At 40.4% G+C, this 17,779-nt stretch overlaps 1 protein-coding gene across 3 annotated transcripts in view; it reads left to right on the top strand.

Moving 5' to 3' along the window:
- PPARGC1A (PPARG coactivator 1 alpha) overlaps positions 1-17,779 on the top strand; it is a 179,515-nt gene that overhangs the window by 125,118 nt on the left and 36,618 nt on the right. For all 3 annotated transcript variants that reach the window (XM_047090903.1, XM_047090904.1, XM_047090902.1), the window contains exons 3-5: positions 11,253-11,447; positions 13,748-13,870; positions 14,731-14,935. In XM_047090903.1, coding sequence (XP_046946859.1) covers positions 11,400-11,447; positions 13,748-13,870; positions 14,731-14,935 — 376 coding nt within the window. In that variant the 5' untranslated portion in view covers positions 11,253-11,399. The remainder of the gene's footprint in view (positions 1-11,252; positions 11,448-13,747; positions 13,871-14,730; positions 14,936-17,779) is intronic.

Below are 17,779 nucleotides of genomic sequence, written 5' to 3'. Positions count from 1 at the left end.
ATTATGTTATATAATAACATAATTGTATGAAATTATATATTATTATACATACTCTATATGTTATAGAGTACATATATACCCTCTATGTTATAGAGTACATATATTATATGCTCTATATTATTTCTCTCTATATGTGTATGTATACATTGCCTATCTATTTATCTATCTTTGGAAAGGGCTCATTTGTTTATTATCTGCCTTCCTGCTCCCACCAAAGTAAAACGTAGGTTCCTAGAAAACAGATTATAGCATATAGTAGGCACTCAATAAATAGGTATAAGTAATCAAAATATATGTACATAAATATAGTATAGGTGTGCATGTGTGTACGTGAATGGTGGATGCATCCAATGCAGATATCATGGTTCAGCTTGGTATGGATTTCAGGTCATCAGTCCATGGGATAAACATGCAAACAGCCAGTGATTATGTCAAACTGCATCTGTTAACTCCAACATATCAGCCTTAACAAGTAACTGGTAGACAGTGACCTTTACACCAGTTGTAAGGATTTTTGAGCATTCTGAGCATTCTGAGGCCACGCTTAAAACCTCTATATTGTGTAGGCTTATTGTGTAGAATGGTCTTCCCTTTTCCCTTCATTTGTTCGTATCCTGTGCCAACTCAGTCTACTTTCAATGTTCTCTCCCTTATAGTATTTTCCCAGTAAATCCATTTTTGTGTGTCACTTATTTTGAACTCAACCTAGTGTATAAGGACTATAATAATGACAATGATAGTCCTTGCTATCTATCAGGCACTGTGCTACATGATTTTCATGGATTTGTTCAAAATAAGCCCTCAACTGAGGTCTTATTATAACCCCCTTCTCAGACATGAAATCTGAGACACAGAGACGTTAAGTAACTTACTGAAGGTTACGCACCTTGTAAGTGATGAACTCAGGATCCAAACATAAGCGGTCTAACTTCAGAGTCTATATTTTGCCTCACCGCCTCTGTCATAATAACATAAAACTTGTATAAGGCTTTTATGCACTTCTTGAGCTGTAAAAAATCTTAAGAAGTCTAGAAGTGTTTCAGAACTCTGTGAAACTATATAGAAGAAAACCCTCAAGAACCAGTTAGCATGTAGTCTATGTAATCAAAGAGACTACAAAACCAAAATGAACTTTATGATAATGATGATGGTAAGAATATTGTTGAAGAAAGAGGAGAATGATTGGCAATAAAAAGAGTGAAATGCCATCGGACTAATCAAAAAGAAATTCCGGGAGTAAATAACCAGTAAGTTATAATCAACAAGGAAGCATTGACTATAAAACATCTGGGCACATAATGTAAGATATTGGAGATAAGAATTCACATAGAGTAAATAAAACTATGTTATTAATGACTATTAAGAGCTGCTAGAGTTGCCTGTGTTAGTAGGGATAAGTCTAGCGCACATGGAGTCATAAATTCCAGTCATAAATTGATCTATACACTACTCAACGGCCACAAAACAGAAAATTACCCAGACCTGCATGATTCGGAAACTCTTGGGGTGCTTATCAAAACTGCAGAATCCTGGACTGTTCCTCCGGGATAACATTCTCAACTGGGGGCAGTTTTGCCTCCCGGCAAATGTTTGACAATATCTGGAGACGTTTTTGATTATTTTGATAATTAGAGAGATGCTACTGGCATCTAACAGGTAGAGGACAGGGCTGCGGCGAAACATCCTGAAATGCACAGGACAGCCCGTAACAATAAATCATCTGGCTCATAATGTCAACAGTGTCAACGTCGAGAAACCCTGATCTAGAGGTTTTGATGTAGTGGTTTGTGATGAGACCTAGAAATCTGTATGTCTATCCGGGGATCCGTGTTATTCTTACAAAGGCTTTAGGAGCTTGAAGGTAGATAGGCTTTGAGGTAGGGATAGGATATGAAGAAATGAAGGGAAATGGAAAGAACATTTTAATAGAAGGATGGATCCCACCCAGTAGGACTGAAGATAAGCTCTGTGGAACACTGGGCCAGCAATAAATACTGAGAAGCAATCTCAAAGCAATATCCTCTTTCTACATGGAAGGCCGTCAGGGGATGTAATTGCGGTTCCCCACCTTAGTTCTTATCTGTTGATAATTAACTCATTTTGTATCCTCTAATATGAATGTAGATTAGACTAGCGCATGCCCACTCTCATTTTCGTTCCATCAATTCGGTCATAAAATTCCAACATATAAAGAAAGGGAGTGAGAACAAGGTTTTATCAGATATACCTAGTTTGATAGCCAACCCTACCTCTTATCAGCTGCATGAATTTAGGGCCACCAATAGGGTCAATGGGGGGTTTAAATGAAATAGTATGTACGGGGAAATTAACTCCGCACTGGGCACGTAGGAAGCACTCAGTAAAAGTCAGTTGCCACTTCATCGTATTTTTTTTTATTAAAATAAAATGTACTGGTAGTAGTATTTATGAAACTATTTAAATGAGCAGAAAAAAATGTGAAGTTGAGGCTTAAGATGATGATCGGTATCTTATATCAATCTTAGCAACTGATTATTTTGTACTCTGTTTTGATCTAAGAGGATTGAGAAAATCCTGCTTCATAGAAACGAGTATTTGTAAATGGCTCCAGGTTTTAAGCTGCTCACCCTCACTTCTCAAGGTATTTTTTTTTTTTAAATCCTGAGACCAACATAAAGTGATTCAGCATGGCAAGTTAATGCAGTGGTGGTCTCCACTGTGTTTATGATAGGAGAAATAACACATTTGAGTGTGCATGTTGCTTTCTAAAAACTAATTATATTGCTATATGAGCTCAATTATATAAATACATGAATATAGCACATACTACAGCGTTTATTATCAGTCCTTATAGCACTTGCACTAACATCCACAGCTCCATGGCCTACAGTTCGAAAAAGACTCTGGCTACTATATATTCCCACTTTGTCGATGAGTGTGTTATACAGTAAGGAATAAAGAAGCTCTCTCTAGTCCAGATAGATTCCATCCATTGTTTTCTCTTGATTAGTGAGCCTGATGCTTCTGCATGGACAGATAGTAAGTTGGTCTGGCATGATTTTCTCTTCACAAACCATCTTGGCTCTTTGGAAATTTTGCAAATTAATTCCTTGATGATGCGTTCCAGGATCCTCCCAAACACCAGAGTTGGGGTGAGTTAATCTCTCTGTTCACAAGACCTATCCCCACCTCTTCCTTTACAAAAAGTGTACATTATGTTGACTCATACAATTTCAGTACTTTGGGGCTTAATTCAGAATCCGCCCCTCTGTAGTTCTGTTCAAATTTCCTTATCTCCCACTAAGAAAATATTGGCTGTTTGGCCTATCAGCTGATGTATGAGAATGAATGCAAGCTAATTTTAAATTATAGCCAAAGATGAACACCGTTTAATTAGATGGGGGTGGGAAAAGGTGGGAATTATGAACAACAATGACAACAACAACAACAACAAGAAAATGAAAAGTCACATTATATTTTTAGGATTGGTTCAACATTTTCTTTGTGATGCTTATTCATTTTAAATAAGCATCTACTATATGCCAAGTGCCTTAGTAGTGATCAGACAGGTCTCACGGTGCTTCTATTTTAGATAGACTAGGAACACGGTAAGTCAGTAAAATATATTGAGTTGAGTTATAGAAGGAAGTGTCGAAAGGAAAAATAAAGTAAGGTAATGGATAGAACGTGCTCGGAGTAGTTGGAAAGGTCCAACTGAGAAAGTGACTTTTGGGTAAATGAAGGGATGAAGGGGCAAGTCTGTGGCTATCTGGTAGAAGAGCCTTCTAGTAAGAGGAAATGGCAGGGGCAGAGGCCTTGGAGCAGGAGAATGCCTGGCATTTCTGTAGAGTAGTACTAAGATCAGAGTCGTTGGAGAGGATTGAGACAGATAAATGGGGGCATTGACAGGGTCAGATGATGTAGGTCTAATATAGGGCAATCAACCATACATCTCAGACTCTGATAGTCTGGGTTAATACCCCAGTGATTGAGTATTTACATGCTCAAGAGTGTTCTGGCTTGGGTGCTCAGTTACGTGGTGATCCGAGGCTACTAGGTCACTCTTAGGATTTTAACTTTTAGAGACAAAGAGAAGCCTTGGAGGGCCACATCAAAAGGGGGGCAGGCATGATTTAGATTTTATCAGGATCACTTCATCTTCTGGGGCTCCAGGGCGGCTCAGTTAAGCAGTGACTCTTGACTTCAGCTCAGGTCATGATCTCACGATTGGTGAGATCAAGCATCGTGTCAGGCTCCGTGCTGTCAGTGAATTGGGAATCTCTCTCTTTCTCTCTCTGCCCCTCCCCCTCTTGCACATTCACAGGTGCACAGGCTCTCTCTCTCCCTCTCTCTCTCAAAATAAATAGATCAATATTTTTTTTTAGAAAAGGGATCCCTTTGTCTTCTGTGCTGATAATGGGCTATTGGGATGGGGAGGCAAGAGGCAAGGGTGAAAACCGCGGAGCCAGTTGGGAACCTACCAGATTACTGTTTGGGCATGTGCACCGCAGCCAGAATTGAGTCATTTCACTTGAGGCTGTGTAACTAGTTAGTGGTGCAGAAGGGACTTGGGTCAATTGTCTTGACTTTCACTCCGGTGTCCTTTACACAGAGCCCTGTTTCTTCAGCCTGAGAACAAACTGAGTGCCGGGCTAGATCTTTACAGGCCCGTTAAGCCTCCTGTGTGGTAGTACCACGTGGTTGCTTCCTCTTCATGTGGTGAGAAATGGACATGAAACATCTCCCTTCCCCCCCCTTCCAAATGATAGCTCGTTTTGAAGCCTCAACCAAGATTTTCTTAAGCCTTTCTCTTGAACGTCTGTATTTCCACCTTGGGCTCATGTGACCTCTTCAGAATAATGAATTCCACATGTTGGGGGCATGCTGATTAACTCATGGATGTGTGCTATAAGCTGATAGGTTGGATGGAGCCTCATACCGATGTGAACACACATTATTTGGCTGCTTCAATAGGATCATAAATGTTAACAAAAACGAACTAGACTCTCACAGGTGTAAACATATCTATGGAGGGAAATCTTCAGTTTTGCTTATATTTATTTTCACTTGGTTCTCGTTTTATTTGTACAGGAACTGTCTTCAGTTTTTGATCATGGCTTCCCTCAGTTATAGTGGGTAACTGGGTGGAAGAGTACATGTGCTGATGACACACATATGTAGTCAACTGCAATGGAATATAGGAGAATACACTTAAGAGATTGAAATGCACATCTACATGGATTCTGTTTTAAATATGTGTACTTGAGATGCAAACTTTTGTGTGTTTGTGTTGGGGGCATGGTATCTATAGGCACATTTACATACATGGTGTTCTTTTTTAAATTATTTTCTTAATGTTTATTTATTTTGGGGAGACAGAGACAGAGTACAAGCAGGGGAGGGGCAGAGAGAGAGGGAGACACAGAATCCGAAGCAGGCTCCAGGCTCGGAGCTGTCAGCACAGAGCCTGACGCGGGGCTCGAACCCACGAAGTGCATGATCAATGACCTGGGCCGAAGTCGGACGCTTCACCAACGGAGCCACCCAGGCGCCCCTACATACATGATATTTTAAGTAGCCTATATGTCCATGGAGAGTTACCCAAACAGTGAAATTAAAATTTGTGTTCTATTAACCATTGTATCAGTACAACTTTAAATTCCAGCAACTTTGGCATCCAACAGAGCAAATACAGTGTCACATAATGTGCTTATCTTATCTCTTATGGGAATAAAATAGGGGAATAAGCAAATTCTCAGGGAGTATGTGAGAAATGAATAGATACAAAAGTATAAAAGAGAAAGAGAGTTGTTTGAGGGTGACTATTCAAAATATTAACCTCTCCAGCAGAGGCTCAGACCCCTCAGAGCGGATGCATACAACAAACCATCAGTGACGTGGGATCTGTCCTGATTAAAATGCTTTAAAGGAAAAAAAAGCCAATAACCTCAAAGTCTAATTCAGTAGTCTAAGTCTGAATTGTTATTTTTTATTTCATTTCAAAAAAGAAGAAATTATTATTTTTAAAATTTTAGTTCAGCTTTTTGCAAATCTTGAATCAAACTTTATACATTAAAACCAAAAATTATACATGTAAAAGTTTTTTTTTTTGTCTTTTTGTGCCTGAAACAGAAATACAGAACTTTATCTATGAAGATCCAGGAAAGGGACTCCTATGATCAATTGTATTTCTTATTTGAACCCCTGAATCTATCCTAAAAGTCACTTTTTCATTTATTTACTTCAACTCCCAGTTGGGGTCTAGTGGGACAAATAATCCAAAATAGTGGATAATCCAAAAATGTCATTTATATTTGGCCTCAGAATGCATTACCAGATGTTACTCTAGCAGATTTCCCTTCCTAATTAGGCCTCACTTAAAGGAGGAGTTAATTTTGTCTTCATTAGCTGCTTCCAAATCAGCGGGATGGGGCAAGGAGGAAGCTCAAGGCTTGCTGGGTATTTGGGAGGAAGCTGGCCCAGTGCTAAAAGTCTGTGGTAGATCGTGCTCAAAGAATGAAATTCAAATATGGGCAATCAAGACGATGGGCATATACACTGGAGATGTTTGTTGAGCACCTTCTTGAAGAATTCTCAGGCTTTTATCAATTCTTTTTGTCTCCCTATTTACCATGAGTGCAGAAAAAATTCTGTAATAGGAATTAGGCAGATAATGACCTAAAATTTTATATAGAAAAAAAATAGAGGCTCAGAGAGGTTGACCCCTCACATAGATTGATCTCAGAGTAAACAGTACCTAAGATACTGAAACTGATTAATGAATGATAAGGAGACCCCACTGTTTCCTTCTTATTGATGATTTGAATAATGAGGAAGCAAGAATTCTCCTGGCCTAATTCGCATTAAGAGAGCTAAGATAATGAAGCTGTGATTAAATGGCTATTAAACTATTTTTATCAAACAGAGATCAAGCGAGTGTGAGAATCTGGGGACGCAGAGTGTAATTGCAATTCTACAAGATGTGGAAAAAATTACTATCATAAGCAGGGCATGGTCCTTCCATAATAGCCTGCATTTAAAAATCTTTGGGATACCACATGCGGTTTTCGCTTCGCAGTTCTCCCTTCAGGTGTCGGTGAGCATCTCAGAGTCCCTCATTTCCTCCTTCATTTAGTAGATTTAGTCACTCTCTCCGCACCTGGGCAAGCTGAATGCATGTCTGCCCCACCATGTGTAATCGGTTGGAAGATCCTTTTGCCAACTGCTCACAAGGGAAGCAGGCCCAGATATGACGTACTGGATCCCAAACTGCAGTCTCGAGGTGACTTTGAGCACTTGAAGGAGCAGGATCGACCTTCCTTTAACTGTACCCTTTGAATGAGTTCACACTTAGTGCGGGTCAAATAGGGACCCAGCAGTCCCAACCAGCGATCGTAATGAAACTTCTGGTTTGATGGAGTGTGTCGAACTGTCATTTGTTGGTGACGAACGCTTCGGAATTGTTGCACATTCTAAATGTTGGGTTGTTAGTATACGTGTACGCCTGTCATCTGTCACTGGAAATTCTTTACAGCTTGAGTGAGTTTTTGTTGATGAGGCGTCTTTACTCCTGGAGCTCCCTTAGAGAGTGAGTGTCACAGTCACACAGACCTTTGTTCGGGCCGGAAGAATAGCACCAGACTTGCGGAAGGAGAGCCCAAGGTTGACCCCCACCAGGGGAAGAGCTGCCTGATAGGTACAGAGCTCCCCTGCGGAAATGCCCATCGGCCTGGGCTCTTTCCTTCCTTTCTCTATCTCTCTGCTACCCCCTGCGAGACTGAGCTCCGCTGTGTAGGTCGATCGCTACGGAACTGGTGACCCACTCTCTGCTTTTCTTTTCTTAACTTATATGGAGCTCATAAGTGTATTTTTGTAGGAATGGCAATTTCAAACGATTGGAAAGCAGTAGCAGAGCAGAGTCTTTGAAGGGATATCTTGTAAAGTCACTTTACAACCTGATGTATTTCCATGCCCCGTCACCTGTGAACAGGCATGTGTTAGGAGGCCAGTGTGCTTCATCTGCAATGACTTTGATTTATTTGCTCTGTAAATTGGGACCGGAGCGATAATGGGAAGTGACATTAATTGTTTACCAGAATCCTTTTTGTCACATCCATTGCCTTCTCTGGAGTTGTGTGACTGTTGAAACTCATGCTAAACTAATTGATATTGCCACAGTGAGGAGCAATGTCCACTCACCTTTATATACAGGAGTATGTGTTGAGCTTCAAAACGAAAATGTCATCAATAAATATTTTAATTTTCCCCCCGGTCTTCTATGATTAGACAAAACATGGAGAATTTGAAATAATAACATTTTCTTCTTCCATAATTCAAGAACAACTTGATTAAATGGTCTCCGAGCACCTGTCTGAGTCACCCACATTCAGGGATGGTAATAAAGAGGTTTAATAATCATTTCTGATGAACACGGATTAAATAACGATTACAGTCCATACTGGTTGACTACCAGCCTGCCCTAGCTACCTACCCCAACACACACACACACACACACACACACACACACACACACTGCCAATCTTCCGTCCCACAACCCTCCCTCCCATTGTGGTTCCAGTAGAGAGAATTTAAATGGCTGTGGTTTAATCAGATCTTGTAAATTAATTATGACATTATCAGGCTCCACTATTTCTGCCATTGTTTTTGACGTACATTCACCCGGGCTTTATTAAAGAAATTGGAGAAAACTAGTTAATTTAAGTGTTCTTTGTCATTCTGACTTGATTGGAATTATTGTAGTTTGTTTACACGAGGGATGGAACTAAGGCGCTATTGTATTATGTGATTGAAAGCAAATAGAGGCTTGTAGTGTTGCTGGAAAGCCAAACACAAAATTTAAATCGGGGTAAACAAAATTACTCATTTATTGGTAAACATTCTTAACTGTTTTTCTTGAGCTATTTTTGAACGCCATTGAAATAAGCCTTTCTGAAAATTGGGATACCTGGAAAAGAAGCCCAGTTCACTGAGTTGTGTGTGTGTGTGTGTGCTTGAGATATCTTCAAAGATTGTTTTTATTAGATAATATGCATACATTTACATTAATGTAAGTCTCGTGATTTTAGATGATTTAAAATAATATATATTTCATTTAAATATGACTTCTATTTAGGACAGATTAATAACCCGAATTTGGTTTTTTGTATGTGGGGGAATCTAAATTAAAAGAGGAGAGATCGGAATCTTTGGACACTAGGTTATGACCCTGGACAGAAAATAAGTGACAATCACTTCAGTATCTTTATTATTCAGATTACATGGACAGATCCAGAAGAATGGAGGCTGGGGGATATGCTCACTAATGTTTTGTTATTAAATCAAGCAATTTGTTTTTGAAGAATCGGTCAGTTTTGGAAGAAGTGGTGCCATTTTGGAGTTAACATTTTACCCCTCTGATTAGGATTTACCTCCTGCATTGGAGCCTTCAAACTCAGAGACTTGTCATTCTACCCCGTGTGCCCAAAACCACTTGACTCATAGCGTTAAGTCCAGGAGCATTCGAGAGATACATTATGCAAATGTAAGAAATGCTAGTGAAATCCACCGTGAGGACAAATGGCTCTTTTTGGGCCCTTGAATCCAAAAGAGAAAGAAGTCTGTAGTTTTATTCCTGGATGGGGGACTCCTCAGTAATGAAGGAAAACAATTTTTATGTGAAAATAGAATGTCTACGTGATAAAGGCCTGCCTAATTTCTCTAGTAATACAATTTGATTTTCTGATTAGCTGTCTTATTCTGTGATTCTTGTAATTTTGTCAGGTCAATTAACTGGAGTTGAGTGCTAGAGAGAAAGGACGTGTGGGCACTGCTGGCTTCATTAGATGTCAGTAGCTTAGGTGCCTTTTGTAATAGAGTCTGTGTGGGATAATTTAGCCGATATTGTTAATGTCATAGCATACAGAACTTAAAAAAAAAAAAGATTTATGAAGCAGGTCAAATTGGACAAACAATGTGAAGTGCTATCAGAAGGGGGAAAAAGTGATCTACACAACATACATTCTAGGTACTAAATGCAGATCAAGGAATTATTCAGCAAGGAAGCAATGACGATACCGTGTGCCAGCACTGGCCCTGGTTGCCCAGGTGCATGGGGTACATAACACATTTTCCTCTAAACAAGGTGTATAAGCCCCAACTTGGGAGATCTTGAAAGTTTTTGTGCAGAGTCCTGAAATAAATATCATCTTTTATAATACGTTATTTACACATTCTTCCCTTGCACTGGAAGGTTTATGAGGGCGAAGGTTGGTCTTTCTCTTTTTATCTCTAACACCAGGCATGGCCCTGGTATTGTAGGTGTGCAGATGTTTATGGAATGAATACCTGAAGCTTAACTCTCCAAGGGTGTGTCGATGGGCATGATTGTGGGAGTTGGAGAAACGAGTTAGGATATGTTTTCAGGAGCCCCCATTCAGAGTAATGTTGCACTAGACTAGTACCCCAGCCGCAAGAAATGAATGCATTTGAGAGACGTTACAAAGCAAGACTCTACTTAATGACTGACCAGATAAAGAAGACTCGGGGTACTTCTAGAGTTTGAGTCTGCAGAACTGTTACCCAAACTCAGGAAGTCAAGGGAAACAGCAGTTTGGTTGTGAAAGGGCCTGAGTTTGGGTTTTGAAGGATGAGGGAGCCGTTATCAGGTAGAAATGTCCAGTGGGCAGTGGTAGATTTATGACTAAAGTTGGGAGAGATGTCAGGGAGGGAAATAAATGGCTGTGGAGTGTTCAGTGATGAGATTATAATTGAAACCATGAAAGTGTATAGTTCCTCTTGGTATCGTTTCAGTTTCTGGTGCTGTTCAAACTGAGGGTTATCTAAACATTTTGCCTGTACAGGAGATTGAAACACTGCATCCGCAGATGAAATAGATGATGGTTAAAATGCTCTCAAGTTCTAGAGATTCTCTAGACCTTCTCCTTTGGTTAGGGAAACAAGACATAAACATGGGGAAAGTGCGAGCAAGACGGAGTCATACCCAGTCGTGATAAGCACTGATGCCATAAATTGCTAAATTGGACAGCTCAACAATCAAAGACCGGTACCGAGAGGTATCAGTTAATTGTCGGATTCAGACCCAAAGTGAATTTGGAGTTTGAGGAAGACAGGATCTTTTGTATTCCGGCATGAGCCTTCAAAATTTCACGAATAGTTTCCTCATTTGGATAAACATGATCCGCCTATGCTGATTGGTAGCGTTACCTATCGCCCAACGTCAGCTCATCACGACGTCTGTTTTTCCGTTTTTGCAGAAGATAGATGAAGAGAACGAGGCGAACTTGCTAGCAGTCCTCACAGAGACACTGGACAGTCTCCCTGTGGATGAAGACGGATTGCCCTCATTTGATGCGCTGACAGATGGAGATGTGACCACTGAGAATGAGGCTAGTCCTTCCTCCATGCCTGACGGCACCCCTCCGCCTCAGGAGGCAGAAGAGACGTCTCTAGTAAGAACCCTTCCTAGTGTTTAACGGGAATTGGAGTTGCCTCTGGCTACCCGCTGCATGGGTATGACGTAGTGCCAATAAGGTTTGGGTTTTTAATTTAGACTGATGCCAAAATAATTCCCGAGCACACTCGGAGCTGCAAATTCTTGTGATTTTGTGTTTAAGAATGTTGGTCGTGGGGCGCCTGGGTGGCGCAGTCGGTTAAGCGTCCGACTTCAGCCAGGTCACGATCTCACGGTCTGTGAGTTCGAGCCCCGCGTCGGGCTCTGGGCTGATGGCTCGGAGCCTGGAGCCTGTTTCCGATTCTGTGTCTCCCTCTCTCTCTGCCCCTCCCCCGTTCATGCTCTGTCTCTCTCTGTCCCAAAAATAAATAAAAACGTTGAAAAAAAAATTAAAAAAAAAAGAATGTTGGTCGTTAACAGTCTTCACGTAGGCTTACGGAAGTTTGTTTTTAACTGTCTATGGCTGTGGATGTGTGTGTATCGTTATTTCTTAGCATTATTTATGTTCGTGGTAGAAACTTAGAAGACGTAGATGACCCGAAATGAATGCACCAAAAATTCACCTGTGATTTCAAATAATCTCTAATATAAAAAAGGTTGAAATCTCCTCTTGTTTTAAGATCTGTTATCATATTTATGAATTTTAGATATGCATAACTGCTAGTGTTATACATGACTTTACTGTTTGGAGATGCTCTAATTCATTAAGAGATTTCTTGTGGTTGGATATTTGGTCTTTGTCCTGTTTTTTCACCATCATAAATAATGTAATAATCGACATATCTGTAGTTTTATTCTTATGCCCGTGATTCTAGAAATAAAAGGTAGAAAAAGGGATATGCAATATTTTAAGGTTTTAGATCCATAATTCTTATGAAGATTGAAAAATAATAGCACATTTGCAACCTAAGTTCCCTAAATTTATGGTAGGCAATGAAGAGTGAATTTGTTGGCAATGAAGAGTAAATTTTCTTTTCGATGCAGTGCTTGACCAGAATTTTATTAGTTCTAAGACACAGTTTACCTTCTCATCTATGGTAGCCATTTGTCATTTGCCATAAATCTGATGTAAGACCACACTATGTAAATTATGGAATGCTGTTCTCCAAACTTTAATAATGTTCCTTGGCATGCCATTTAGAGGTTGTTTCTCTCCCATCTCTAAGTTTTTTAAATGTGGAAAGCACTCCATGTAAACATATGGAGACTCTATTCGTATGCCTGTGCATTTTGAGTTTTCTGGTTTAGAAGAAACTGTCTCCTAAGTAATTGTTACCCCAACACACACACACACACACACACACACACACACACACACACACACCGTTTCTCCATTTCTCTTGATTTCTTTACATTGATACCAGATGATTTGCATCCGCATAACTGATTCGACTAGGAGGAGTTGTTGATTCAGAGTCATCCTGCCTGTCCAAGCAGGGAGGTCCCAGCAAGCCAGCAAGTCAAATGAAGAAACAGAGGTCAAGAAAGAGTAAATGACAGGGCGACTGGGTGGCTCAGTCGCTTTAAGCATCTGACTCCATTTCAGCTCAGGTCATGGTCTCATGGCTTCGTGAGATCGGGCCCCGTGTTGGGCTCTGCGCTGACAATGCGGAGCCTGCTTGAGATTCTCTCTCTTCCTCTCTCTCTGTCCCTCCCCTGCTGATGTACACGTGTGCACACACAATCTCTCTAACAATGAATAAATAAACTTCAGAAAAAAAGAGAGAGTAAATGCTTTGCGTGAACCAGAATCACATCTCCCGACTCTATCTACTTACAAATCTTTTTCAGTGATAGCCACACTTTCATCACAAATATTTGAATCAGTAAAGTTAAAATGGATTGTGAAATATCCTTCAAAGCGTTGCGGAATATTGTATATATTTTCACTTGATGCATTTGGGTTATTGAGGGGACAGAATACATAGATTCTGTCCCCAGTCCCCAGTTCCTCATTTAGCAAGGCAGCATTTCTCATCTAGTAGGTATTTAGAAACCCTTTCAGGAAGATCCTTTTGCCTTATTTTATCTTTAAAAAAAAATCAAAGTAGACAACACTTAGTCTCAAATGTAGGGAAAGGACATACTTTCACAGTTGGTAGTGTAATGCCAAATTTTTCTTTTTCGAAATATGTTTCCTTTAGCACTATTGTGCCGAGGTGTGAATATAATTAGAGAGTGATGGAATTAATGTTTATAATTATAATTAATTAATTTTAAGTTTAAAATTTCAATAGCTTATTCAGATGCTTAAAAGATGCATAACTTCTCTTGCTTTTCCCCCTGATATGTTTCTAGCTTAAGAAGCTCTTACTGGCACCAGCCAATACTCAGCTAAGTTATAATGAATGCAGTGGTCTCAGTACCCAGAACCATGCAAACCATAATCACAGGATCAGAACAAACCCTGCAGTCGTCAAGGTACGATGTGAACTTTGTAATATAGGAGGGAAACTAACAAAGGATTTTGCTTGAAGCTGTAAAACAAAGGATAGGTTTATTTCTACGTATTCAGTTGGGATCCCGCAGTTGCTTTCTAACTGTGAAACTATATGAAATGGGTTTCCAAAAGCAGCGCTCCAGCTACTTTAAACTAGAAAGAGTTCATTTATGCTTTGTCTTCGGATGATTGGAATGGAAGTTCCACCGTCTGTTACTCCTTGCCCACTTTATTAATACGTGCGGCAATGTGGGTTACAATAAAATTTGCTGATAGGCTGGTATTGTCTAGGAGTGACTTTAAGATGCAGGACTGCCGTTTCGCCAGCTGTCTAACCTGAGAAAGACTGTTCTGGAATCACCGCAAAAGATCTGTCTCTGCCATTAATTGGATAGAATGCTGGCAATGACATAATTCGGTTAGCGGGCTGTATTAAACAATGTTTGTCTTGCCATTCACTGTGAGTGAAAACGGAGCGTTAAGGGGTACTTAAGAGAATTGTGAATACGGGGCTCCAGCAATCAGTGGCAAATTAAGGTTTAAACCAGCTTATTTTTTTTTATTCACAGTAAAGGCGCTATAGGGTCTTGTTAGTTACATGTTGCTGAGTAGGAACATTGAAATGTAGGAGAAATGAAATAAAAAGCTGCCTAAATGTCATTTAGGAATTTTAAATGTAATTTTCTTTCCTTGTTCTGCAAACAATTATTCACAGCTCATAGATCTAGTACACTTAGACTGAACACTTCATTGAAAATCTCATCTCTTCAGAAAACCTATATCCATTCTGATAAGGTTCAGTTCACTAATTTTAGCTTTTTCTTTATGCCTCGTTTTTAAGACCGAGAATTCATGGAGCAATAAAGCGAGGAGCATTTGTCAACAGCAAAAGCCACAAAGACGTCCCTGCTCGGAGCTGCTCAAGTATCTGACCACAAATGATGACCCACCTCATATCAAACCCACAGAGAACAGGAACAGTAGCAGAGACAAATGCACCTCCAAAAAGAAGTCCCACACACAGTCGCAGTCTCAACATTTACAAGGTAGGCTGGGGACCCAAACACAGGCTGCCGGGGAGGGAGCCGAAGGCAAACCCGGCCTGCACCGCGCTGCGATGCCCCCACTTTGGGCTTTCGCTCCGCGGCCGTCTCTCTGGAAAGAGGATTCAGCACTTGGGTAGAGATTAAGGAAAATAAAAAAAATCTTCCCTTGGACACAGGTTGAACACGTCCTCTTTGGCTGATATGCGGCCGAATTCATAATCACCAAAAGGCACCTGAAATGTGAACTGGACGGGGAGGGGGGGGGCGGGCGTGTAAAGGGAATAGCTACCTCGGACAAGGTTTATGTGAAATCTGAATTGCTGAGATAATTGAAATTCTGAGCAAGCTGGGCTAGCCAATATTAAAAAGATTTTATTTTTTCCCTCTTCTAATAATGGCAAAAATGAGGCATTGTTGATTTGCTGTACATACCTTAAGAAATAGTACATAATAATGTATGCAGCCTCTCCCGATTATTAAGTGTATTCTTCCCTTTCTTTTTTTTTTTTTTTTAAGACCACATGTTACACTCATAGATTTTATTTTGTAAATAATGATTTGGAAATTCCTGGAATTTATTTTCATTTGCTTTCTATTAAAAAATATGGCCGAGAGCAAACTAAGCATCTGGGGTGATTTTTATTATTCCCATACATTGCTGGAAGGCCGATGCTTCTGAGGCAGATCAGGGTGATTTGGGGAAAACCTGCCTTGGCCGAGATATAATTTTCTTTCTTTTTGGCTCTTCCCTCACAAAAGTCCTGTCTGAGAAGCTTATGAAAGTTGCTGTTGCTTTAAAATATCCCAGCTTCCACATTTGCCCTACCTTTAACCTTATAGTGGAAGCAGGCATATTGTAAAATAGCCATTACAAACACCCACTTCTTTTTTTCCCCTTTTGTTTCCTCAACTTCCCCTTCCAGCTGAAGAGTGGTAGTCCCTGATCCCTGTTTTGAACCATGATTATTTCATACAGGTATGCCGTTGCTGCTGCTTTTAATAAGTATTTTCTTTCCAGTGTTTTGAATTTCCCTCTCTCATCCCTACGTCCCCATAAACCTTCTGGAACCTTCTTTCAGAGTTTGAAATTGGCTTTCAATAAGGTTTTCCCTGGTGGTTATCTCAAAATCACTTGGCTATCCTTTTCTGTCGGTTCAGGGAAAGAGATTTCTTGAAATGGGCCAAGCTGTTTTGCAGCTCACCTTGCCCTGATTGGCCCCTCACACGCATGCGCGGGAACAGTTTCGCTTAGAGCAGAACCCGCGGCGCTTTGGGACGCAGTGGTGTGGAGAGAGCCTCAGGGGAAGGGGGCGCAGCTGGGCTTGCTCTAGTGAGGGGATGAAAAATTCACTGGGCTGCTCTCCCCCTGGTCCTAGTGTGTCCTAGTCATGAGTTCAGCGTTTTTGGAGTTGAATTTGGAGTCCTAAGCCGGCTGAAACCCTGTAGTGCGTGAAACCAGACAAGCAGCACATGTTCTAAACATGGTTTTTTTTGTTTGTTTGTTTGTTTGTTTTTTTAGTTCGTTAATTTATTTTGAGAGAAACAGAGACAGCGCCAGTGCAGGAGGGACAGAGAGAGAGAGAGAGAGAGAGAGAGAGAGAGAATCCCAAGCAGGCTCTGCACTGTCAGCACAGAGCCCCCTGCGGGGCTTGAACCACCAACCATGAGCCTGACCTGAGCTGAAACCAAGAGTTCAGTGCTTAACCGACTGAGCCACCCAGGCATCCCTAAACATCTTTTTAATTTTTACATTCTTAAGACTTTATTTGGCCCTTTTGGATTTTGAGAGTTTGGGGGGTCTCGGTTTGTTTGTTTTTTAAATCAAACTATTTACCATTTACCACTAATATTACTGTAACCTCTTACAAAACCATGACAGTGAGGCGTTAACTTGGCCTGTGGAGGATATATTCCTTAGAGACCTGCTTTGTATGGGTTTTTATTTATTTATTTTTATTTATTTATTTATTTATTTATTTAAAAAAAATTTTTTTAAACATTTATTTATTTTTGAGACAGAGAGAGACAAAGCATGAATGGGGGAGGGTCAGAGAGAGAGGGAGACACAGAATCTGAAACAGGCTCCAGGCTCTGAGCTGTCAGCACAGAGCCCGATGCGGGGCTCGAACTCACAGACCGTGAGATCATGACCTGAGCTGAAGTTGGCTGCTTAACCGACTGAGCCACCCAGGTGCCCCTGTATGGGTTTTTAAAAAAGATATTTTGTCTGTGACAAAGCATAAAAAGTTTATCCCAGAACAAGGCCTGTTAACAAAACACAAAAAACAAAAACGAGTGACCAAAAAAACCCGCAAAATTCCTGAAGTTATCAAAGGCCTAAAACAAAAAATAAAATGGTTGGCTGTGGATAACCAACAGGAAATAAATGCTCAGCTTCAGGACTTACTTAAATTATTATTCAAACCGAAAAAAATGTATTCACAATTAGAGACAATAACCAAGGGTCTACGTGGTCGAAAATACCATGATCTGAAGGAAAAAGATGCATTCTTGCCCTCAAGGATCTTAGAGGCCCTGGTCTATCAGTCATTGGAATGGTGTGGATTAAACTCCCAGGAAACCATATCAATATTCCCCTAGTGGTAGTTTTTGTGACCGTGGGCATATTCAGGAATCATGGTATCATGATCACCTATACCCAACTATCAGAATGTTAGGAATCTTCCTTTGAGCATTTCAGGTAGCCTACCCTACACCTTGAAAACTGGAATTTCAAAGACCGATTTTCAATGTCTATTTATTGTGTGACCTATAGCACACAGTTCCTATCTGGTGACATTTTCCATGAAACCTGTATGCGTGATCCTAATTATTAGTTGAACA

This window comes from Lynx rufus, unplaced genomic scaffold (genome assembly GCF_022079265.1).
Source record: "Lynx rufus isolate CCGP_SWC_20201006 ecotype Redwood Valley unplaced genomic scaffold, mLynRuf1.p SCAF_3, whole genome shotgun sequence".
NCBI classification, from domain to species: Eukaryota; Metazoa; Chordata; class Mammalia; order Carnivora; family Felidae; genus Lynx; species Lynx rufus.
This window is presented reverse-complemented; position numbering and strand designations above follow the sequence as displayed.